Consider the following 25,784-nt stretch of genomic DNA (forward strand, 5'->3'; position numbering starts at 1 on the left):
TCCCATAGCCACATGGCTGGGAAGGCACCATTGTGCCCACTTGACAAACAGGGTGAGGAAGGTTGTGGAAACTTGCTCGAGGTCTTGAAGGTCAGAGTAAGGAGAGCAGGGCTTTGAATCCAGGGCCGTCTGACCTCAGGAAGGCCATCAGGGGCTTTTTCATCTGGGGCTTTTGTCCCTGGAGGATTTTCCACCCATGAAGGGGGCAGACCTAGTGTTTCGTATCCTCCCTGGGCCCTGAGGCCTCTCAGCCCCAGTTGCCACTTGGGGAGTGTTCCTTCCGTATCCCACGCCTTAGTTTCCCTGCCTGCAAAGCAAGAAACGACAAGCCAGTGGCAGGCTAATGTAAGCTTGGTGCTTGATGACACCTAATCAAATCCATCTTTCAGGGCCAATTATCTCACCTCATCAGACCTCTGTTTTCTCATCTGCAGAATGGGGACAACTGAGTTCAAGAACTATAAGCTCCACCTGGGCCTCCTTGGCCAGGGCCTGGCCTGGAACGGCTCCTTGGTGGGCTGTTAGGGTGATCATTTTCATCTGCGCTTTGGGGGCTGCCAGATGGGCCCCAGCAGCTGGCCCTGCAGGGGGTGGGATGGGAGGGTGGGGTGCATAGGGAGACCAGCCTGGAGCCTGGGCCCTCCCACTACCCCCCCACCGCAATTCCCCCCCACCCCAGCCCGAGGGCCCCCCACCCAGCGACAAAGCCCGTGGCACTTCCTCTGCGCGCCTGGCAGGCCGCCTGGCCCGGCCCCTTCTCTAAGGAAGCGCATTTCCTGCCTCCCAGGCCGGCCTGGATGAGCCCGGAGCTCCCCACCGCTGCCTGTCAGACCCCCCAGCCTCCAGCTGCATCCCCAGGCCCGGACCTGGGACCTGCCGCTGCCGCCTCCGCCTCCACCGCCCCAGGACCCGGCACCCCCGCCCTGCTCATCCTCTGGCCGTGACCCCCGGCCCGGCCCGGCGCCCCTGTGCCCACTTCTCCTGACCCCTCCGCCGCCACCTCAGAAGGCTGGAGCGGGGACGCCGTCGCTCAGGCCGCCTGTTCCCCTCGGGTCCCCGCTCGCGCCCACGCCGGCCCCCACACCCACCCGCAGCCCTGCCCCTGGACACCGGATAAGGCCCCGTGCGCAGACCCCCTGGTGGACCGCATGGACCGCACCGCGCTTCCCCTGGTCGTCGCCCTACTCCTGGCCATCTGCAGCCTCAGACGTACAGGTAGGTTTCGGGGGACCCTGGGGTGGGGTGGGGGAGCCTCGGCCCCATGTGCTCCCGGCATCTCTCCTGGTCCTGACCTCATGCCCAGTGGGGCTGTACTGGGGGGCTTGGACACCAGAGGGGGGTACCCGCCATCTGGTCTTGGCTAGATAACTTTCAGCTCTAAAAGTCTCAAGCATAAAGGGATGAGTTATTTGCCTTAATCCCGGCCTCTGGCCTCTGCCCTACCAGCTAAGTCTAGTTTCTCCCCAGGAAGCCTAGGTCGCAGAGTGCTGTGCAGTCGGGGGAGGGTCTCCTGCCCTCTCTGGGCCTTCAGGTTCCCATCTGAGGAACCCGTGGGAAGGAGGGCCTGTGGATTCGCAGTCAGCACTAAGGCTCTTGGTTCAAATCTCACGTGGTTACTTCCTCCTGGTGTGATGTTGGGGGGACTACCTTTGGGCCTCTGAGCAGAGCAGGGATGGCAACGGAACTCCTCTGGGGCAGCCGGGGGGCCGGTGGTGAGGCCATGCTTAGAGAGCGAGCTCCAGAGCGGGCTGGAGGATTCTGTGTTGTTATTGAGGGTTTATGATTCGCTTCAAATTCCTGCCTCTCACCTCCCCAGGGTCCCTGAGCGGCTCCCAGAACATTCTTGAACATAGGGCTCTCCCTCTGTCTCTACTTACTTTCTCTTCCTCAAGATGCTGCAGGGTGGGGACACGGGCCCAGGGCTCTGCAGGGGCTTCTCTGTCTGGGGGCTTTCCCAGGTGGTCATGGTTCTGCGGCCTTCCAAAAGTGACCAGATGAGGGACCATGAGGAGCTGGGGACTCCCAGACCTTCATCCCACTCTCATCCCACTCATGCCGGCCTCGCTATGTCCACTCCGCAGACAGTCCGGTGGGCACCCTTCATCTACGGCACATCCAGAAGCTGTCTAAAGGATCTGGGGGTGGGGAGGAGAGAGTGTAGGGGAAGAGTACAGTGGTGGCCACCCTCCCCACCTGATCCCAACCTGTGGACTTTAAAGCCCCTAGTCCTTGGTCTCTAAACGCCTACCCCTGTCTTACTGATCACTGGAAACTGTCTCAGGCATTAAGTGACCGAGCACAGATTTCACCCTAGGCTTGTGGTTCCTAAGCATGTGTAATACGCACCCTCCACCCCCATAGAGCTCCCCGAAACCCGGTAAGATGGCTGCCTTTATCTCCACATTTCACAGGAGAGGAAGTAGAGGCTGTACCTGCCAGGTTCACACAGCTTAGACAGAAGCCTACCTGGGCTCCACGATAGGCCTCCAGGCTGCCCTTTCTCCTGCCTCCCCCACGTGTCTAACTTGATAACACTGTCTTCTTCATCTCATCAGAGAAAGATCTGTGTAGAGCTTTAGGGTCTGGTTCTATGGGATGGAAAGCAATGGTGTGCTGGCAAATAATTAACAACAGGGGTGGAGGGTGTTGGGGATAGTGTTTGTTAATGTCCAGGGTATAAATGTTCTCATATGGCTGATTTCAAGCTACCAACTCACCAACCTTGCAGTTGGGATGCGGTGTCCATAGACCCTTTGGTATCTTTGCCACACAGATGCAACAGACATCTGACCTCAAGAGCATAGGTTTAGAAAAATGGAGTAAAATAGCTAGGAAATAATGAGTTTTGACATTTATTACAATTTTTTTTTTTATGATAGTCACACACAGAGAGAGAGAGAAACAGGCAGAGACACAGGCAGAGGGAGAAGCAGGCTCCATGCACCAGGAGCCCGACGTGGGATTCGATCCCGGGTCTCCAGGATCGCGCCCTGGGCCAAAGGCAGGCGCCAAACCGCTGTGCCACCCAGGGATCCCTATTACCATTTTTAAAATGTAATTTATTTTTAAGCTTGTAAAACTTAAATTATTTTAAAAGATTTTATTTATTTATTCATGAGAAACACAGAGAGAGGCAGAGACATAGGCAGAGGGAGAAACAGTTTCCCTGCAGTTAGCCTGATGTGGGACTCGATCCCAGGACCTGGGATCACGATCTGAGCCAAAGGCAGATGCTCATCCACTGAGTCACCCAGGGGCCCCTAAAATTTAATTTTTTAAGATTTTATTTTATTTTTTTTTAAAGATTTTATTTACTTATTCATTAGAGACAGAGAGACAGAGACAGAGAGGTGGAGACACAGGCAGAGGGAAAAGCAGGCTCCATGCAGGAGCCCAATGTGGGACTCGATCCTGGGGTTCCAGGACCATGCTCTAGGCCAGAGGCAGGCGCTGAACTGCTGAGCCACCCAGGGATCCCCTAAGATTTTATTTTTAAGTAATGGGGCTCAAACCTACAACCCCGAGATCAAGAGTCATATACTCCACTGACTGAGCCAGCCAGGTGCCCCAAAATTTATTTTTTTAAAAAAGATATTATTTATTTACTTGAGAGAGAGAGAAAGAGGGGCAGAGAGAGAGGGAGGAGCAGACTCCCCTGCTGAGCAGGGAGCCCAACGCAGGGCTCGATCCCAGAACCATAGGATCATGAGCTGAAGGCAGACACTTAACCTACTGAGCCATCAGGGTGCCCCACAATTTAATTTTTAACAATGGCTGTGTTTATTTTTTGTTATTATTTTTATTTTTTAAAGATTTTTTATTTATTCATTTATGATAGATAGATAGATAGAGAGGCAGAGACACAGGCAGAGGGAGAAGCAGGCTCCATGCTGGGAGCTCGACGCGGGACTCGATCCCGGGACTCCAGGATTGCGCCCTGGGCCAAAGGCTGGCGCCAAACCGCTGAGCCACCCAGGGATCCCCACAATGGCTGTGTTTAATCGCAGATTACAAAACCTGATAATTTATCAGCTTGCTCCTAGGAGCAGGTTCTAATACCCCAGTGATCATACAGTTCAAGGACATTCCAAACCATCCAGCCCAACTCTGTGACAGTCTGGGAAACTGAGGCCCATGGAGGGCAGACAGAGGCCCAGGTCAGGGTGTGGAACCGAGATCTTCACGCTGGGAGTGGGGTGGGAGTGACCAAGGCATCCTCAGTCAGGCTGGAGAAGGTTAAAATGGGTGAAAAACAGGTCCAAGAAGGAGTCCAGCCTTCTGGGAATAAAACTTGGCAGAATGTCTCAAAACCCTAATTTGTGCACCAGCTCAACCTTCAGCCCTGTGGAGTCACGTGCCCAACTCTGCAAGGACCTGTATGATCCATAGGTACCTGTAACAAAAACCCATCAGCCTAGGCCCTAGCAAATGAATTATTTTTTAGTGAAATACCCTGCGGCTGAAATGGAGAAAAACCTGAACCTGTGTCTACACTACCGTGGACGGGTGTCTGGGACACAGTGTTGGGTGCTCAAGCAGCAGTGACTCCATTTCTATCAGAATCAAATAGGAACAGTGCATGGTACACATGGGGACAATCTCGATGTTCCTGATCTCAGCACAAGCTTCCTCTAGGGAATTGTCTCTAAGACACACTTTTCTGCCATGCTGTATTTTTTTTTTTTCCTAAAGAACAAACACGTAGATTTTTGAAGAGCAATTTAATTACATATTCACTTCAGACTATTCCTCAAAGAGCATAGATAAGAAGGGGGAAAATGACTTCCCAAGTTCTTTGATTAATATAGGCATTGTTAGCATGCTGGTGGGTTGAATACTAGTTTTCGTCTAGTTTTTTTTTTTTTTTTTTCTGAAGATTTTATTTATTTACTCATGAGAGACACACACAGAGAGGCAGAGACACAGGCAGAAGGAGAAGCAGGCTTCCTGCCGGGAGCCCGATGCAAGACTCGATCCTAGGACCCTGCCATTATGACCTGAGACGAAGGTGGATGCTCAACCACTGAGCCACCCAAGTCCCTTTGTCTAGCTTTTTAAGGTAACTTTAATGCAGATGGGTCAATATTTGAGAATCTTGGGTACCCTTCTTATGATCCAGAAGGTTTCTATGTTGTCATGTAGACTCCATAACTGTCCCACTATGGTTCCAGAATATTCTTTCCCTTGAATGTGCCATCCTGTCGTTTGTCTAATGAATCCCTTATTGTTGAATATTTAGGTGGTTTCCCCAATAAGGCTAGTTATAAATACCACCACCATGCACATTTTTGGTACATGCATCTCTTCCTGTATTTTGGAGTATTTCACTTGGATAGAGTCCCAGAAATGTAGGGGTGCTGGGATTTGAGGCCCATGTTGGGTGGCTGGGATCAGAGTATTTCTGGTGTGGACAAGGCTTCACTGGAGGATGGGGCAGAGGCGGGACTTGGAGCCCTGTGGTACCTGCCACCTGTGTGGGGATCTGGGCCCCTCCAGAGAGGCGAGTGACATGGGACAGAGACAACAAATATCCATCTCTTCGAGCCCACACTCCAGAGCAGCTTCCCATTTGCCAGGAGGTAAAAGAGGAGCTGTGTGAGCCAGGAGAGGATGAGACCCTGGGGACAGTGGAGACAGGACCGTTGAGATTCTCTCTTGTCTCAGCCAGACAGAGAGTGACACTAAGACCTGGCTCCAGCCCTGGCACTGGGACATCAGCCCTGGAGGGTGAAGAAGACCATCATCCTGGGCTGAGCTGACTTCGTACCTGGGACCAGGATGGGGGTGAAGAGACAAATGTTACTGCTGACACTGATTCAGCACCCACTCTCTGCCATACACACAATGCTCTAGACCTAATGGGTACCATCAGATTTAACCTTCACAAAAGCCCAGTGAAGCAGACACTTGTCTCCCCCATTTCACAGCTGAGGAGCCTGGGGCATAGGCAGGCGAAGAAATTTGCCCAAGTAATAGCCCAGAAATGAGCAGCTGGGGTTTGCACCCTGATTCTAACCACTGCAAAATACTGCCTGAGGGGCAATGAGGTTTGGTCCCCTTCTTGTCCCCGACACTGGCCCTCCCAGAGAGTGCCACTGGATTGGTTCCGACGAGAAGACTTTCACAATAGGGCTTTGAAGGTTGAATAGAAGTTGACCAAGAGGTCAAGTAAAGGAAGACCACTGGTCTGGGAAAGAGCAGGGCAGCTGCAGGGAATGAGATGTGTTTGGAGGAGAAGCTCACCTCTGCCCAATGGGCGTAAGTACTCATGAAAACAGCTGCCCGGCCCGAGCCACCTCATGCATCATGGGTCCCCTGGGTGCCATGCAGCTGTCATCTGCACAGTCTCAGCAACTTGATGAGGAAGCTATTGTGATTGCCACCATACCCATTGTACAGATAATACACTGAGGCACAGGAAAGAAGCTGGAAGTTGGCAGGATCAGGATCTGAACCTTGGTATCGATCAGATCCCTGCATTTCTTTTTTTTTTTTAAGCTTTTATTTATTTATTCATGAAATACACACAGAGAGAGGCAGAGACTTAGGCAGAGGGAGAAGCAGGCTCCTCAAGGGGAGCCGGATGTGGGACTCGATGTGGGACTCCAGGACCACGTCCTGAGCTGAAGTCAGATGCTCAACCTCTGAGCCACCCAGGCGTCCCAGGTCCCTGCACTTCTTAATTCCACATTAGGTTGTGGAGTGTGGAGTTGTCCCTGCAGGCACTGAGGAGCCTCAGGGAAGACTGGAGAAGGGAGCCTTGAGGCCTCGCTGAGGGTGGCTGGGCTGGAAGTTGGGCCATCCGGGAGGCTAGAATGGGACCCTGAAAGGAGCAAAGGATGGTTGGATAGCTGGGTGAGTGAAGAAGAGAAAAAGCCTGTGAAAGGCTCTGCCCTGGCATTAGGAAGCAATCACAGCCACTGTGTTCAGAACACTTACTGGGTGCCAGGCTGACACACAGCTGTGAGGTGGATCCTGTGTGCAAGAACTGGATCGCCTGGTTCAAGTACAGACACTGACACTTCATAGCGGGGCAGCCTCAGGCAATTTCTTGTAGCAAATTCTTATACCTGGAGGATCTTGTCTCCCCAGGCGTCAGATGGTTACAATAACAGTACCCATGTGTATGGCTGCTGCAAGGATCAAATGAATGAATTCATGTAAGGCCTCAAAACAGTGCCTGGCTCTCAGGAAGCATGATAGAAGCTGTTTTGCAAATGGAGAAACTGAGGCCCAGAGAAGTTAGGCTTTTGCTCAAGGTGACCATCGTTTTGAGGGGGAGAGCTGGGATTTGACCGAGGCTGTCTGGCTCTGGAGTTGCTTTCCTTGACCATTGTTCTCTGTGGCCTTTCAAGGTGCTGGGGTGCCCCATGTGGAAAGCCCCGAGGTGGCTCTGTGCTCATGGGTGGGGGCAGAGGAGGAAGGGGACAGAGGTGGGGAGGTGGCTCCTGGGTCTCTCACTCGGGCCGGGTCACCCAGGCCCCTAGCGGCGCCTCCTTCAAGCTGGGTCCCGGGAGGCCCTGGCGTTTCCCTTGGTGCCAGGGGATTGTTTTCAGCTCTGTCTGGGCCCGCCTCTGGCTCCGGGAGACAGGCCCGGGCGTCATACTCCCTCCTGTCTCCCCATTCTCGTCTGCGGGGTGGGGGCAGCCAGGATTCGAAAAGGCCCCAAAATAAATGGACCTCTTATCTGATCTCCCAGCCTGGCCTGTTATCTGATCATTACATAATGGGCAGGCCCATGGCCTCTCCTGCTGACGGCATGGAGGAGGTGGCCCTGGGCAGCCCAGGCAATCCAGGAGGAACTGGGGTTCCTGGAAGTCTGGGGAGGGGGCAGGGAAAGTCCGAAGGAAAGGAGGAAGGCACTGAGCTAATCTGCAGACCAGACCCCAGGTCATATGGAGAGAAGTGGGTCTGAGGCCCAGCCTGGTCAGCCATGTGCCATGTAACTCCGGCACATCCCACCTCTCTGGGCCTCAGTTTCCCCATCTGTATAGAAAGAGTTTGGACCAGGTAGCAGCTGAGAGGTCTGTGTTTGCTGATAGGGACAGAGAGAGAGGGTGGGGAGCCCTGAGGGGCTTAGTGGGTCACCAGGGGGTGGACAGCAGGACATGCTGTCAGCCCTTGCATCTGTTGGGGTGAGGAAGTCTGCTGGCCTGAGGCTCCAGAGTCCTCCCCATCAGAGGTCTCTCACCTGCAGACCACCCCTTCCCACCACTTCACCCCTACCCCCTAAGACAGTCCATTCTTCTCCAGTAACTGAAGTCAATCAAATAATTGTAACCAAAAGAACTGTTCTCATAGTCTTCCCAACATCCTCAATGGGTTATGTGGGTTCTAATTTTCCTTTTACAGATGAGGAAACTGAAGCCCAAAGTGGTGAAATCCTTCACTAAAGCCACATAGTTAGGAAGTTCAGGTTCAAACCCAGGTCAGCCTGGCTCCAGAGACCTTGCCTTGAATCAAAATGCCACATGACACTTGCACTGTGACACCCACGTACTGGACAGGGCCAGGACAAGGAGTTAGAAAGCCTGGGCCTCCATGGCTGCCAAACGTCCTCGTCCTGAACTTCTCCTCCCAAGGTGCTGCTGGCGGGTGGCATGGCGGCGGCCAGGGACGGCCATCTTAAGTCCTTCTCTGACCTCAAGGGGTCCTGAGCACAGGGAGGCAGGCTTTGGAAAAAGATAGCCCAATAGCCTGAGCCTCCCTACCCCCCATCCCCTGAGCTGGCGACGGCTGGACGTGAGGCCAGCTCCTCCGCGCCCATCTTTGATCTCCAAGAAAACAGGAAGTGAGCGCGACAAGATGGAGACACAAACTTACAAACAGTCTCCCTTTCTCTGTCCTCCTTCCCTCCTCCGGAGCCCCCCCTTCCTTGGCACATTCCTTAGGACGAGGTGTAGGGGCCTCATTTCCTCTTCCTCCTCTGCTGGGTCAGGGTGAAATTCCATTCCCTTCCCTCAGGACCTGTGTTTCCGGGCAGCCCAGGGGCAGGCTCTGCGGCCCAGGCCTCCTCCCACTGTCGCCCTCTGAACCCAGGCCGCCCTTCTGGCTCGCTCTGTCCCTTGGGGCCAGGAGGCTCTCAACCCTCCTTGGCCCCATTCCTCCCAGCCTCCTCGAGGACCAGGATGGGAGGCTTTCTTCTCTGGATCTTATCTCTTGTCTCCCTTTAGAGTGAACCAGCCTGGAGGCTTGGAGTGTGTGCGCCTGTGAGCTAGGGTTGCCAGACATAGCAAGTAAAAATATAGGATGCCCAGTTAAATTTGAGTTTCAGATAAACAGTTAAAAAATTTTTTTCAGTATAAACATGTCCCATGCAATATTTGGGATACACTTATACTTTTAAAAATTGATCGTTTTGGGATGCCTGGGTGGCTCAGTGGTTGAGCGTCTGCCTTTGGTTCAGGATGTGATCCCAGGGTTCTGGGATCAAGTCCCACATTGGGCTCCCTTCATGGAGTCTGCTTCTCCCTCTGTCTGTGTCTCTGCCTCTCTCTTTGTCTCTCATGAATAAATAAATAAAATCTTATTTAAAAATAAATAAAAATAAAAATTGATCATTTTTTATTTATTTAAATTTAACTGGCATTTGATCTGTCACCCCTACCCCTAGTCTCACTGTGATATTGGGCAAGAGACTTTTCCTTACTAAGCCTTAGTTTCTCTGTCTATGGAATGGATATATGATATCTACCTTGTAGGGATGCAGATAGCCCTAAGCCAGTGCCAAGCCCTAGGCCCTCAGAAAGTGGGAGTGATTGTCACCACCTTATTCTTACCTAGTGCTCTCTGGGCTGTGCTTCCCCAACAGGTCTTGCAGAAACAATCCATTGTGACTTACAGCCTGTGGACGCCGAGGTGACATACATTACAAGTCAGGTTTCTGAGGGCTGCGTGGCTCAGGTCCCCAATGCTACCGTGGAAGTTCATATTCTCTTCCTGGAATCCTCAAGGGTGAGTGCCTGATGGCAGGGTTTGGGGGAGAGAAAGACAGGACCAATGGGATGAGGGGAGCTTTCCTTGTGGCTGTCCCTGGAACAGTGGTCGACGTCCTCAACAGAGCCACCACCAGCAGGGAGATGTCGGCATCTCCCACGGCCAGTAAGGGATGGCATTTCTGGGGTTGGCATCATGGAGGTCTTCTGGATGCCATAAGACCCAGGTGGGAAGGGCTGGGTTTGGCCAATAACTGGATGGAGAAGAGCCAGGTGAGTGGTGGAACGGACCAGGTGTGCTGTCACCTATGCACCTGCAATGGTGGGGAGCTTGCTGCTTCTCAGGGAAATGAGCTCCCCTCTAGGCAGCTTGGATTTTGAACAAGTGCTTCCCTCACTGAGCTCAAATTTCCCCCACTGAACAACTGTGACGTGGCCAGGCAGCCCACAGAGATCGGAAGCCAGTGATGCCCCCTTGCAGACCACCATCCCTACTGGGGTCCAGCCCTAGTCTAAGTTCCTCCTAATGATAATAACTCACTGAGTGCTTACTATGTGCTAGCTTCTGCCCCAGGCTCACTGTGTGCTGGATTCTACATGAGGTTTACTATGTGCTAGGTACTATTAGGGATCTACTAAGAGCCAGGAATGGAGTTCAATATCATCCATATATGAAACCTCCCAAGGGCCCATCTGTCAGAGTCTGTTAGTACCCCCACTTCTTGAAGGAGGAGGAAACTGAGGCGGGACTAGAGAGGTGAAGCCAACATGCCCAAGGCCAGAGATCACACTAGATTCCAGAAGACCATGAGCTCAGCTATCACCTGGCTCCCCAGGAGATCCGTGTTCTGGCAGCATCTGGCCTGCCTGGGCTGGTGGCCACACCTGGCTGGTGTGGCATCAGGTCCTGATAGCAATTTAGTGGCGTCAGCTCAGCAAACCTATAGCCAAGCTGCCCCTGAAACTGTTGAGTTGCCCTACATTTGTGTGGTGATAAGACGGTGCCCAGACCACCAATATCGGGGGGCCTGCTCCCCACCGCCCTGCCTGCCACCAGGACTGTGGGCCTTGATAACCCCCAAACTGAGATAGCACCAGGCACACGTTACATGGTTTCCATAGCCATTGTCTTTTTTTTCAAGTTTGGTTAATGATATGGAACCTAAGATTGCCCTCTGTAAGTTCACTCTGTTCTGATGACCCAGTCTCTGTGCCTCCTCTGGGTGCCTGGGATTCCCCCACCCTAATTACTCAATAATAGGCCAGAGTCAGAGAAAAGCCCCCTGCCAAGTGCCTGAGTCTATGGGAAGCCTATGTATAGACAGACAGCCAGGATCCAGGGGATTGGTGCTTTCTCGTGGAGCACAGGGCAGGGGTACTGCAGCTGCTGTGGGATTAGACAGGTCTTCCTGAAGGAAGCAACACTCGGGTGGCCAGGAGCTCATGGGGTGAAGGAGAAAGTAGAGGAGAACAGAGGGCAGAGTGAATAGCCAGGCTATTCACTGAGAGGACTGTGGGTCCAAATGTGGCTCACAGTGGTGGAAACTTACAGTTCACCTTGGGGCAGGACCAGGGAGATGCAAAGGCCCTGTCACTGTATATTAAGGAGTTTGGTCTTTATCCTGTGGGCAGTGAGAGTCATTGGAGGGTTTTTAGGGGCATTGTAGAATGCCAGTATAACTCATGTCATCCTGGAGCTCATGACAACAGAACCTCCCGTCATCCTCTGCCTCTTTCAGAGAATTCAGTCCATGGAACATCTGGTTTTTATTTGTTTATTTATTTATTTTTAAAGATTTTATTTATTTATTCATGAGAGACACACAGAGAGAGAGAGAGAGACAGAGACACAGGCAGAGGGAGAAGCAGGCTCTATGCAGGGAGCCTGATGCGGGACTCGATCCCAGGTCTCCAGGATCACACCCTGGGCCAAAGGCAGATGCTAAACCGCTGAGCCACCCAGGGATCCCCTACACACAGTTAAGAACATGGGCTCTGGAGCCAGACAGTCTTTGGATTGAACTTTGGCTTCCCAACTTACAGCAGCACGGCCTTGAGCTGCCTCTCTAGGCCCTGGCTTTCCACAGGAAATACGGGGACAATAATATTACCTCCCTCACGGGGACTTTGTAAGAATCCAGCGGGGTAGGGCAGGCAAATATTGAGGGCAGGCCTGCCCAAAGTGACCACTCATCTTATTGTAGCTCCACTTATTGTGGTTATAATGGCTCCTCTTTGGCCTCCAAGACCCTCATCTTGCTGGGCATGCTATAGTTTCCAGAACATCTTCACATCAGTCAACTAATTTGATTCCCAAAGGTTATCGCTATAGTTAGCGAAGGCAGGGGCCATGAATCTCTTTTCAGAGGGAGAAACTGAGGTCCAACCTGATAGAGCTGGGCCTCCCCACCAGGTGGTCCTGGCCTTCCTGCCCCAAGGGCCCATGATCTCACTAGACCCTATGCTGTGACATGGAAGGCACCTCCCTTCCCGTGTAGCCCTAAGAATCAGGTCCACAGCCTGAGAGTCCCCCCACATACACATTGCTCTGTACCCAGCCTGTATAGGCATTGACAGTGCAGAGAGAAAGCAGACCCTATCTCTGCCCTTGAACTACTCTCAAGCCAGGGGAAGTAGAAGCAGGTATCAGCAGCCCTGGTACTGAGTGATGGGATTGGCAGTGGGGGGCACACAGGCCATGGAGGGAAGGGGGATTAGTGAAAGGCTCTGGGTGTCTAGCCAGACAGAGGGGAGAGGTGAAGGGCATTACTAGGCAGAGGGCACTGCACAAGTAAAGATCTAGAGGCCAGAAACATGAGCAGGCCTCAACAACCAGCCCAAGCCCTCCCGACCTTTGGCTGCCTTCTTCAAACTCTGGCACACAGAAACAGCTTCCCTGTCCACCCATGCATAGCCTCCGAATCCTCAGATTTCCTGTGGGTGGGTGTACATGAGCTGTGGCAGCCAACAGGCTCAGGGAAGAGAGATCCGTGGTAGACAGACTAGGGGGCTGTTGGGCAGGGGCTCTATCTCACTAGGTCCCTGAAGGCAGGCTGGAGCCTGGATTCCGGGAGGGGGCCCGGGGTCACATCCTGACCCGCAGAGACAGGAAACTGGCCTGGTGTCTCAGCGATTCCCGTCACTCTGCACAGATCTGCTGTCTTCCTAACAAACCCCAGGCAGCCAGGCCAGAGCTGGGGCAGCCGCTGATTCACCCTGCTTCTGGGCAAACCTGGGGAACTGAAGACACTCCACCCACCCCCAAGCAAATGGAACCTGCCAGGCTCTTGCACTGACTCATTCCTGACCAGAGGGGCAGGCCAGGCTGCTCAGGCAGAGAGGAAGAGTGGGAGGGGGCCTGGGCTCCCCCAGACCATCCCAGGAGGCCGTTCGTGAGGCCCACACGGCCCTCCGCTGGCCTTCTTCCAGCTACATTCCTCCTCCAGGATAGGGTATCTGCAAGGCTAGAGGGACATCCCCATCCAGAGCCTCACCTGTCCCCGAGTTCATGCTCCGGGTCCCTGGGCTCCAGAATTCCCTGTCCATATGTGCTGTGCCTCTTCCTGGGGCTGCGTGGGGCTCTTTCTAGTCCCATTGTCTAGAGGGGGTTCTGTGTGGCTGGTGGGAGCTCCTCCAGACCTAAGAGGGGTGGGATGAGGTGATTATTTGTAGGGGCCAGGCACGGCAGAGCTTGGGCGTTCAGGCTGGGCCTCACATTTATGCTCACGAAGAGGAGGTGAAAAGAAAAGAGGGTGGGCTGTATTCATATCCCAGGCCTTGCAAATAGTAGGGGCAGGTTTGGTGGAAGGGCACAGATCACAGGCCAAACACGCTTTGTGGAGATAGTGGCTGTGCTCTCACTGCTTTGTTTGCAGGTGTCCAGGTCAGGGTCAGTCTGGAAGTAAATATCAGGTGGATGGATGGATCACGGAAGGAAGGCAGGAGAAATATACTTGCACACGAGCATTTGCTCAGTGACCATCCCCACGGAGTTAGTGGCGTCACTTGCTGTTCATCTCGAGCTGTTCAAAGGTATTAGCCTTGTTCTCTGCCAAGCCCCTCGAGGATAGAGTTGTGCCTACCTCCTGTGCCCCTTCAAGAGCATAGAAGCGCCAGGCAGAACTCAGCACTGGCTTCATAGATTAGCAAAGAACACAGGCTGACCAGGGTCCCTCAGCACGTCTCTCCCAGGGGGTTCCGGAAGCCCATTCTGTGTCCACCTGGCTAGAGACCATGTCTCCGGGATGCCAACCACGGGGACCCCCAGTAGGCAGGATGAAGTCCAAGGACCATACGATACTAGGACATCGCTGAGCCCAACTCCTCACTACACAGATGGGGAGACCAAGGCCCAGAGCAGGGATGCCACCATGAGGCATAGCTTTGACCTGCTCCAGTTCTAGCTAACTGCTGCCCACCCTTAACACTGACCTCCCCAGACCATGGCAGTCCTCTGGATGAGTGGGCAAGGAGGAAGTCACAGGTGATGAGAGCCAGTCTACTGCTGTGTATTTAGCTGGGCCCTGGACACCCCCATTTTGCAAGCAGAATCTCACCGATTCCTCCCAAGTCTATGAAGTGGGTGTATCATTCAGCCAATTTTCCAGACCAGAAAACTGAGGCCCAGAGAGGAATCGTGACTGCCCAGGGTCACAGGTTAATGACTGAGCCCATATTTGAATTCAGGTCAGTCTGGCTTTGACCCATTTCCCCTGCCATCCTGCCCGTGTGATCATCTGAGCCTGCTGGGGTGGATGGAGGGACGGCTGGCTCCAATCTGGCCGGCTCCAGTCTGGCCCTAGGAGGGTGGGGGCTGCAGGCAGCCCCAAGGCTCCACTCCTAGAAGAATTGCTGGAAGCAACTTTCTATAAGTGGCTACTAGTGTTCAGGGCCTCCTCACCGAAATCCCCCCTTCCCGCCACCGACGCCTGAGCCAACAATGAATCTGTGGGACACTAGCACAAAAATAGCAACTCGGCCTCCCGCCCACCCACTCAGGGAAGGGGGGCGTGGGCCCAAGTTGGCCCAGGCCAGAGCTGAGAGCTCCTAGAATTCCCAGGCTGCTGCTATTCGGGAGGCTGGGTGCTGGGAGGTGGAGGGGGGCGAGTCAGACCCCTCTCTTCCCCCCTGGGCTCCGGGCAGGGGCAGAGGGGGAAGTCGGTGTGTGTGGGAGTGACGGTGATGATGAGTCAGGGCTCTGGGATGGAAATGTTTGCTGTGGAAACTCAACTGGGGTTTTCTGGTAACCAATTGGCCTCGGCGGGGTCTGGGAGCTTGGGGACCCCTGGGGGGTTGGAGGGGACCCAGGCCTCCGGCCTCCCCAAGCATGCACGTGGTCACCTGCTGTGTGCCTCTGGCCCATGGCTGCCCCTCCTTGGGCCTCCACCCCTGCTCCCTTTCCAGCCCCTATCCCCGCAAGGAGGGACACAGGGACAGCTGAGTGAGTGGTGGATGAAGAGTTGAGTTTCACAACACATGTCCCGAAGTGCCCGTCTCCCAATGCCCTCACCCTTAGCCTGGCCCGACGCTGACCTCTACTTCTCTTTTTTAACTTCCTTTATCGAGAGCCTTACCTGGTATTTGTTCCCAACCCTGTCCTCCCGAGTGGAGACCAGGGGCAGTTGCCAAGCAGCAGCAAGAATGGATGTTCATGGGGCTCTTCCCTGCCAAATCCCTATTGCTCTGGGGCCTGCGGTGCTCTCAGGCTGTGGGTGCCCACCAAGGGGCAGAGGATGGACCTCATCCACTGCGGCCCATCCACAGCATCTGCAAACCCCAGGGCCCATGCCTTTGCTGCATATGGGACTCCAAAGGTCACTCTCCTGGGGGAGGACAGACAGATGGGACTAGACAGTGATGAACCGCAGGGCAGTCCAGGACAGCAGGGCTGAGAGAGGGAGGACACAGCCCAGGGGTGTGGGCTCTGCTCTGGTACCAGGCTGATGTGCACTGGACACCTGACTTCACCTCTGGCACATCCCTTGGCAGTTTCCCTTTCTGACCCTCAACTGATAAATCTGTAAAATGGGAGGCTCCCCGACTCTGCTTCAGTAAAAACACATGTAACATGCTCAGTATAGGGCCAGGAACAGATTATGTTGAACCATGTGAAATTACTGATATTTAGTGGGTTTTTTTGACCGCTTTATCCAGGTAAAGTTTGCCCATTGAGAGTGTACAATTGAATGGTTTTTAGTAGATACACAGGGTTGTGCAATCATAATTGTTCAAGCCAATAGTACATATACAATCAGGGCAAAGAGGTGGGAGGGGGTGGGCAGGTCCATTCTCAAGGATTCTCAAAGATTCTCAAGGATTCTAGCAGGTTGGCTGTACTGGGTCTTTCCCAACACCACCAAGGTGGGTCTCCTTTTGCTTACGTTAATCTCAAGTAAGTCTGCCAATTATACTTCAATTTTTAAATAAATTAACAAATTAAATAAAAGTTTCAAGTAGTGATCACAATCTCGGAACAAAATGTCAGTTCTGACAATTAGCTATTTATTTCATATTTTACCAAAATATATTAAATCCACTTTTTAAGTTTTAAAGTGTTTAGAATGATAAATATTTTTTTTTTAGTTTTATTTATTCAAGAAACCTCCATCCCCGACATGGGACTTGAACTCACAACCCTGAGATTAAGAGTTGCATGCTCCTCCAACTAAGCAGCCAGATGCCCTTAGGATGCATAATATGCATAATATTTTTAAACATTGACCTAAAAAGATATTTCAAAAACCAAAAGGTTATAAACCTATTAGAAAACACTAATTTAAAAAAAACACACTGATTTATCAAAAACATGAACTTATGAAACATCATTTTTAAAAAAGATTTTATTTATTTATTCGTGAGAGACACACAGAGGGAGGCAGAGACATAGAGGGAGAAGCAGGCTCCCTGCAGGGAGCCTGATGTGAGACTAAATCCCAGGACCCCAGGATCATGACCTGAGCTAAAGGCAGACACTCAACCACTGAGCCACGCAGGTGCCCCTAAAACATAAATTTGAAACATATATTATTGTTCTATAAATTTGCATAAAAACAGAGATCTGAAGATAGGCAACATCAATAGCTCACTGAAGTGAAAAAGTTACTTGTGAAACATTCAAATTGAAATCACGTTATTTGCTCTTTTGTTTCAAAGAGCAGAGTTACAAACAAAGAGTGACTATGGTGTCATTATTGACTAACGGAAATATTTCTGGGCAGATTTTTCCAGCGGCTGAAACACTCTATCTGGCTCTGTGACATCAGCTGGGGAAATGGCCAGGAGATAATTGGAAGTTAAATCTAAAACTTTCCACTGATGTCTTCATCTTGAAATACCTCTCTCCTTTTTGATAAGTATTTAGGAGATTTGGGGGGTCAGGTTTTATCTCTGTGTAGGGGCTGCCAGCTTCAGAGAGCGGCTGGAACTCATTGCTCAGAGAAGTGTTTCCATTAATCTTTGTCCCCGTGAGTCCATGGTGGGGCTCCTGAGGCATATCTCTGCCTGTTCACTGGTTCAGAAAATCTTTGAGTAGAGCTGAGGTTTTTTCTTTCTTTCTTTCTTTTTTTCAGATTTATGTATTTATTGAGGCACCTGGATGGCTCAGTTGGTTAAGCATCTGCCTTAGGCTCAGGTCATGATCCCAAGGTCCTGGGATCAAAACCCATGTCGGGCTCTCTGCTCAGCAGGGAATCTGCTTCTCCCTCTGCCTCTGCCTGCTGCTCCCCTGCTCATGCTCTCTCTCTCTTAAATAAATAAACATCTTTTTAAAAACTATTTATTTATTTATTTGAAAGAGTGAGAGACAGCACAAGCGGGAGGGGCAGAGGGAGAGGGAGAGAAAATCTCAAGCAGACCCCACACTGATCTTGGATCCTGATACAGGCCTTGATCTCAAAACCCTGGGATCACAACCTGAGCTGAAACCCAAGTGCCCCTGAGGTTGTTCTTTCAATAGAAGCATTGCCATGGTGATTGCTGTGTCCTTTTCCTTCTTGGGAGTAAAGAGGTGTAGAAAAATGTGGTGAGACCATATGGTTAGAGCAGAAGCCTGCCTGGTCCACATCCTAGCTCCATATTTACCTGTTGTGTGATCCTGGGACTTCACCTCTCTGCACCTCATTTTCTTATCTGTGAAGTGAGAATAATGATGCCTACCTCTTAAGATTGTCATGAGGATTAAGTGAATCCATATGTAAAGGACTTGGAACAGTCCTGGCACATAGCACCGTCTAAGTGTTATTATTACTGTGGATGTGGTTGTGGTTATTGTTATGAAGGCATTCTAAATGCATGCCCCGTGATAAATTAACATTTTTCATTCTATAGGTTCCTCTCAGGACTTAAGGATTTCAAGTTCCCAGTCTCATAAAATATCAAAATGATGGTATTATATCAACAAAAATATGGGTATTTTAGTACTTTAAAATAGGAAGGCAAACAGCAATACAGGAAACAGGGAAAGGCTGATGCCTCAACACTGCTGCCTAGGAACAGAGAAAGGGCACAGGATACCATCCAAGTCACGCGGATGCTCAACAGAAACAGCAAACTGGGATCTACTGTGGGATAAAGTTCAGGCTTATTGCATTAAAAAAAAAAAGTCTCTTTGGATTTGATGAAAGTAATCACTTTCATATTCAGCAATATTCAGCAAATATTTTCTGAGTCTCTCCCAATGGCCAGGCACAGTGCTAGGCCCCGGGAGGCAGGGGCAGCCTAGTGGGGCAGGAAGAGTGGAGGGGAAGCTGATGGCAGGTGAGCCTTTACTACTGATCCAGGTGGCACAGCCCATGCAAGCCTGACTGGTCTGTGTGTATGTGTGTGTGTATGTGTGTGTCACTTTCCTGCCTCCACTCTAGGAGCTGTCAGAGCTGGAGCTGACTATCCAGAAGTCCAAGCAAAATGGCACTCGGCCCCGAGAGGTGTTCCTAGTCCTCAGTGCAAAGAAGAATGTGCTTCTGCAGTTGCAGGCCCCAGGAATCCCACTCTACCTGGCCTTCGTGAGTGTGTTACTTCCAACTGTGGGCTGAGGTCCTGGCCGAGGAAGGCCCCTGCTGTCTGCCTCCGTGGGCCAGGCTCCCTGCCCCAGGAGTCCTGCTTTTCTTGTTCATTCTGACATTATTGCCTGGTGAATATCATGGGGCCCTGACTGAGAACCCAGAAGGCTGCAGGGGCTGGGGTGAAAAGCCCAAACCCAGATGTGGGAGTCAGGTTTATGGACAACCCTGGCCAACTCCAATCCTCTTGCAGAGCCTCAGTTTTCCCGTCTGTCTAGTAGCAAAGTTGGAATCTGTGACATACCATTAAGTAATCTTGTCTCTATCTCTGAAAAAGTTACAAGATATGTCTGAAAATATTTAAGTACAAAGGAAAAGGAAACCTAACAATGGAGTAATGGTGATTATGGCTGGGAAATGGGATTAGGAGAGACATTTTTTTGTTCTTTACACTTTGTTGAATTCGCATTTGTTCTCATCAACATAGCCTACATTGGAGAAAAAGTATTTAGTAAAAACTCAAGTTTTAAGTGTCAGGCACATCCACCAGAGAGAGGAGGTCAACAGTTGGGGACCCACGGCAAGGGGGAAGGTCAGGGCTGGAGGAGGTAGAAGGCCCTGGAAAGTGGTCCCCAGATGGGAGCAGCTGCTGTTTCTAGCCAGAGAAAGCAGAGGGCAGGATGGGGGCGGACAGCAGAGATAACAAGGGAGAGAGAAACACAGAAAGAAAAACAGAACTAGCAAAAGCCAGCCTGTTGTAGGAGGGACAGACACACACTCAGAGAGGGGGAGGAGGAGGAGAGCTGGGAACTGAACAGAGACCCGGATCCAGGGCTGCCTGGGAGACAGGCCCAGAGACCAAGACAACCTGGGCGTGGGGTGTGGAATCCAGGCTTGCGGCAGGCACAGCAGAAACAGACGGAGAGGAGAGGGCCATGTGAAGGCCCAGGGAGCCCTGGAAGCCAACCAGGAGGCCCAGCCCTGGAAGCCAAACACTGGCCCAGCCCCCTGTGTTTCTTCCCTCTGTTCCCAGTGGGGTAAATTGAGGCCCTGTGGAGAGCAATGGCTTGCCAGGGCTCCTCCTCCCCCTTCTCTCTTCCCCTTTACGGCCCTGCAGGCGGGGATCTGAGCCCCAGCGTGGCATTGGATGACGCAGGGAACATGAAAGGCACCAGCTGGGCAGGAAAGTCAAGCAGCTGCTGGCCGTGGCCTGGGTCACACCTTCCTCCCCAGAGCTAAGAATACTCTGGGATGGGGGTGGGGCACTTACTGTGGGAGCTGCCAGCACCCCCACACACACTCCAGCTACCTGAAGGGGGCAGGGACTCCCCCAGAGGGGCCACAGTCTGTTTGGAGCTTGGGCCTCGAAGTCTAACTCAGCACCAGGCAACTGACAAATGCCTTGCCTTTAATCCCTGTTACATCCCCAATTTTATAGATGATGACCTGAGAGTCCGACTGGGTAGAGGTCCCTAACCTCCTCCTGCTCCAAACCACACCCTAGCCCCTCCATTGTGGGGGCTGAGTTCCTCATCCTAGCACTCAGCACTTTGTCCCCTTGTTTAAGTCCTGGTCCTTTCTAGAGGTGTACCATTCTATGGTATCTTGCTGACTGCTACTGCCAGGCAGTCCCCCTTAGTATCTAGCCTGAAGCCCTTAAGGTGCTGCTACTTCAGAGCAATGCCCCTGGCTTTGGAGAAAGGAATTCTGAGTCTGGGGCCCCAAGAGCTTCCTCTGAATCCTTTGGCTTCACAAAATACCTCTTCCAGGAAGACTTCCCTGTTTCTTTTTCTTCTTCTTCTTCTTCTTTTTTTTTTTTTTTTTAAGATTTTATTTATTTAGTCATGGGAAACAGAGAGGAGAGAGAGACAGAGACACAGGCAGAGGGAGAAGCAGGCTCCATGCAGGGAGCCCGACGTGGGACTCGATCCTTGGTCTTCAGGATCACGCCCTGGGCTGAAGGCGGCGCTAAACCGCTGAGCCACCCAGGGTGCCCATCTTCCCCGTTTCTTTCTTCAGGCCCACCAGGGTCGTTCCTGAGGCCTGGACAATAGAGGCAGTGAGATGCTAGAGCCACCCAGATTCCCATCCCTGTCCATCCAGAGACCTGTCTTGCTCCCTTGTTTCTATTAAATAACATCCTCTGTCTTCTGTTGTTTCAAGTGACTTGATGCATGACTAGTTTCTGGATGGTAAAATCCCCAGGGCAGGGATGATCCCATTCATTCATTCATTCATTCATTCATTCATTCATTCATCTGTTTCTTCTTTCCTTCCTTCCTCCCTTCCATTGTGCAGGGAGCACCTGCTGTGTGCTAGGTATCTGGGTAAAGCTGACATATCAGGATCCCCCATGCTGGGCCCAGGGCCTAGCACAAAGTCATGTATTTCTCAGTCAGTGCCTACTATGTGTCTGGCACCATGCAGGGATGATGTGCCTCACAGCAGATGCTGTGACTCACAGGCCCTAGCCAAATGGTGTTACAAGTGTGGGTTTTATGAGTAAGACTATGGAGGGGTGGTGAGGTGATCTTTGGACAGGTGGATGAACATGGATGTGCATCCATCCAGCACCTTAGGCATGGAAGGGCAATGGGACAGATCAGCTCAGGGTAGGGGGGCTAATGAGGGGGCTCTGAGCTGACTTCATATCCATCAGCCTCAGCATTCTCAGCCCTGCCTCCTCCACTCAGCCTCCCCAAAATACCTCCCAACCTTCTGAATGGGACAGGGGGCTCAGGCCCAGGAACAGCATTCTGAGTCATCATGTGTCTTCCCAGAACCCCAAACTGATCTTCCAAGGGCACCCGGGAGTCAACACCACGGAACTGCCATCCTTCACCACCAAGAGCCAGCTCCTCGCCTGGGCAGATACCAAGGGCTCCATTGCGTCTATCGCTGAGCTGAATGACCCTCAAAGCATCCTCCTCCGTCTGGACCAAGGTCAGCTTCCCCAGCAGCCTTTCTGGACTCAGGACTCAGCTCTGAAGAAATGTGACTTCCTCTGGCCCATTCCTCAGATGTGGACACTAAGATCCACAATGGGATGTGATTTGCCCCAGGTCACATAGAGCAAGTCAGTGCTCTCGGGACAATAATTTGTGACCTAGAAAGCAGCACTTTTATATTATTTATTGTGCACCTACTATGTGCTCAGTCCTATGCTAGGGACTTGGGGACTCTGTGCAGTCAGACCCAGGTCCTGCCATCCTGGAGCCAACACTGGTGAGGCACAGTAAACAAGTATAAAGATGAATAAATTCCCTAATTTTAGGTCATGGTAAATGCCATAGAAAGAGGAGAGTGAGGTGATGTGCTGGTGTGTGCAGGGCTGCACACCATGGCTTCAAGCTTTTATTAACGCTGTGTCCATGGATAAGGAAACAGGCCAGGGGTCTTGCCTCCAGTCATTTGGCAGTAGTGGTAGAGAGGAGATTTGAATTCAGGTCCTTCCAGACACCCCACTTCTTTGCTGCTCCACCCTGCCCACCCCACCTTTACTGTGGGTGAGGGTGGGCCTCTGTATTGGTGCCAGGCTGCTCAGGGAGGGAACTGGGAAGTGTGCTTGTCCCCACAGCCCCGAGATCACCGTCCTTCTGCAATCTGGAACCCCTCATGGACATGGGCCACACACTTGAGTGGAGCCCGCTCACCCGGGCCTCTGTCCGGGGCTGCCGTTTGGAAGGCGTGCTTGGCCACAAGGAAGCGCACATCGTGAGGGTCCTACCAGGCCCGGAGGCCGGGTAAGGGTGCCCGCCCCTGGCCCCGCCCACATCAAGCCCCACCCCGGCTAGGTGAGAGTGGAGCGGCCTCTACCTTAGCTCTGGCCCCTCCCCCTCTGGGCTCCACCTCACCCACTCCCACGCCCCTCCTACCGGCCTACACCTGCTGTCCACCTGACCCCAGGCCTAGTCCCCTCCAGACCGGTCTCCATCAGGCCCCACCTCGCATTCCTGTTCTGCGCTGAGCCAGGTCTGCCCCCACCGCAGGCCCCGGACAGTGACCGTGAAGGTGGAGCTGCGCTGTGCTTCCGGCGATCCCGAAGCTGTGCTTATCCTGCAAGGTCCATCCCATGTGTCCTGGCTCATCGACGCCAACCACAACATGCAGATCTGGGTGAGTCTTGCTCCGCGACGACGCAGACAGCCCTGCGCAGGCCTCGCCAAGGCTCTGGAAGAAAGAGAAAACCCCAACTCCCTGCATCAGCAAGCACCCCAGCCCTGAGCCTTTGCACGTCTACCCTCTTCCTCGGTGCACTAGCTATTCCTTCTTTAGGCCTTCACCCGGGTGCCACCCCCTCCACAAAGCCTTCCATCATCCCCTAGGGAGGCCCCTACCCCAGCCCACAGGGTCAGGGAAGGTTCCTGGAGAAGAGAACCTCAGGCTGATTTGAAGGACCAACAGGAGCCAGTAGAGGAGGGGAGGGGGTCCTCAGGGGAGGAAACAGTAGGAGCAAAGGAGAGAGTGGCACTGACGCCTGGCATAACCCTGCCAGGCTGCGTGCCCCCCTGACTGTGTCTGTGGCTCCCTGCCCTATCATTAGACCACTGGTGAATACTCCTTCAAGATCTTTCCAGAGAAGAACATCCGTGGCTTTGTGCTCCCAGATACACCCCAAGGCCTGCTGGGGGAGGCCCGGAGACTCAACGCCAGCATGGTAGCATCCTTCGTGGAGCTCCCCCTGGCCAGTGTCGTCTCGCTGCAGGCCCACAGCTGCGGTGAGCACCCTCTTCCCTTCCCTTGCCCTCTACTGGGGTCAGTAGCCACAGTGCAGTGAAGCACCACCGTGCTGCCGTAGGAACAGGGCACTTGTGTCAGCCTGTGGGAGCCCCATCCTTCCCATCCACAACTGAGGACAGTGACAGTAGCTAGTCACTTCGTGCCTGGTGCATGGGGAGTGCTCAGTGACTTGCTGGCCGTCCTCTGTGCCCTGCAGGTGGTGGTGGGCTGCAGACCTCTCCCCCACCTGTCCAGACCACCCCTCCTCCCACGGAGAGCTGCAACCAAGAGCTGCTCCTGTCCCTGATCCAGCCCAAGTGCTCTGAAGACGTCATGACTGTGGTGCTCAAGAAAGACCTCATCTCGGTAAGGGAACCCCTGCCCCTCCAGCCCCAGGGTATGTGGGTAGCTGGTCCTTCCCTTAGGCCAAGAGTCTTGGGGTCCTGACCCTGGCAGGGAGGCAAATCACATCCCTCTGCAAGCCTCAGCTCTTCCATTTGTGAAATGGGCTTGATGATGGTACCTGCCAAAAAGAGGTCTGACACGTGGAGCCACATGTTGTGTACAGTAATTGTTCGATAAACAGATACTAGTCATCATTAATGAATCCTAAATGGAGGCTGAGCTGGACAGTTACTTAATATCTGTATGATACAATACCCATCTGACTAAAGAACGAGGATACTTAAAATAACACCAGATTTTTTTTTAATGTGAAAAATTAGGGAGAAAAAATTTCAATCTTCCTACCCAAAGACAATGGCTACCAATATTTTAGTGTTTCTTTCTGGAATGTGTTCTTGGTGTATTTCTTTCTTTTTTTTTTTTTTAAGATCTTATTCATTTATTCATGAGAGACAGAGAGAGAGAGAGGCAGAGACACAGGCAGAGGGAGGGAGAAGCAGGCTCCATGCAGGGAGCCTGATGTGGGACTCGATCCCAGGACTCCAGGATCATGACCTGGGCCGAAGGCAGCGCTAAACCACTGAGCTACCCAGGTGCTAAACGGCTGAGCCACCCAGGGATCCCCTCTTGGTGTATTTCTTATATGGTGTCATATCCAATGCACTTGTCTGTCTCCTGCTATATTCACTTAATGTATTTTTAGAACTTTGACATATACTTAATGTCGCTTTAATAAGCACAAATTATTCCATCATATTGGCATGCCATAATTAACTCCTCCCTTGTTAGACATTTAGGTTGCTTCCAATTGTGCAACATTATACATACACAGAAAATATCACCATGCATTCTTTATATAATTGTTTTCTTAGGCTAGATTTCCACATTAGTGAGACTGCTGGGTCAAAATGCATGAATATTCTGTAAGCTTTGATATATGTTGCCAACCCACTTTATAAAAGATGATTCCTATTTTTCACTACCAATTTAGGAGAGAGAACTTGACTCTCTTCAGACTGTTATTTTTGTTTAAAAGAAGTCTTTGCCGGGCACCTGGCTGGCTTAGTTGGTATAGTGACTCTTGATCTCAGGGCTGTGAATTCGAGCCCCACGTTAGCTTGGGCACAGAGCTTACTTAAAAAATTAAAATATGGGATCCCTGGGTGGCGCAGCGGTTTGGCGCCTGCCTTTGGCCCGGGGCGCAATCCTGGAGACCCGGGATCGAATCCCACGTCGGGCTCCCGGTGCATGGAGCCTGCTTCTCCCTCTGCCTGTGTCTCTGCCTCTCTCTCTCTCTGTGTGGTTATCATAAATAAATAAAAAAAAATTAAAATATATAATTTTTATTTATTAAGATTTTATTTATTTATTTATGACAGAGAGAGAGAGAGAGAGAGGCAGAGACACAGGCAGAGGGAGAAGCAGGCTCCATGCAAGGAGTCCAATGTGGGACTCGATCCTGGGTCTCCAGGATCACGCCCTGTGCTGAAGGCATGCGCTAAACCACTAAGCCACCCGGGCTGCCCCAAAAATATAATTTTTAAAGTTATCAAAACCTTTGGCAATGTGAAAGGTGGGACATGGTGTTCCATTCTTGCTTTAATTTCTAATTCTTTGATTTGTAGTGAGTGTGGTCATGACTCCATGTGACTTATAACCTAAGGCTCTTTAACAATGTAATTCAGCATTTTTCTTGATTTTTTTTTTAATTTTTTTTTTTAATTTTTAT

At 51.9% G+C, this 25,784-nt stretch overlaps 1 protein-coding gene across 1 annotated transcript in view; it reads left to right on the top strand.

The window, feature by feature from the left end:
* The first annotated feature begins 544 nt into the window (after window positions 1–544).
* Window positions 545–25,784, top strand: part of ENG (endoglin) — a 31,526-nt gene continuing 6,286 nt past the window's right edge. The window contains exons 1-8 of the mRNA XM_026009357.2: window positions 545–1,215; window positions 9,812–9,954; window positions 18,794–18,934; window positions 21,712–21,874; window positions 22,509–22,674; window positions 22,921–23,047; window positions 23,475–23,649; window positions 23,868–24,016. Of these exons, the coding sequence (XP_025865142.2) occupies window positions 1,149–1,215; window positions 9,812–9,954; window positions 18,794–18,934; window positions 21,712–21,874; window positions 22,509–22,674; window positions 22,921–23,047; window positions 23,475–23,649; window positions 23,868–24,016 (1,131 nt within the window). The 5' untranslated portion in view covers window positions 545–1,148. The remainder of the gene's footprint in view (window positions 1,216–9,811; window positions 9,955–18,793; window positions 18,935–21,711; window positions 21,875–22,508; window positions 22,675–22,920; window positions 23,048–23,474; window positions 23,650–23,867; window positions 24,017–25,784) is intronic.

The sequence above is a fragment of the Vulpes vulpes genome, chromosome 2 (genome assembly GCF_048418805.1).
Source record: "Vulpes vulpes isolate BD-2025 chromosome 2, VulVul3, whole genome shotgun sequence".
Lineage (NCBI taxonomy): Eukaryota > Metazoa > Chordata > Mammalia > Carnivora > Canidae > Vulpes > Vulpes vulpes.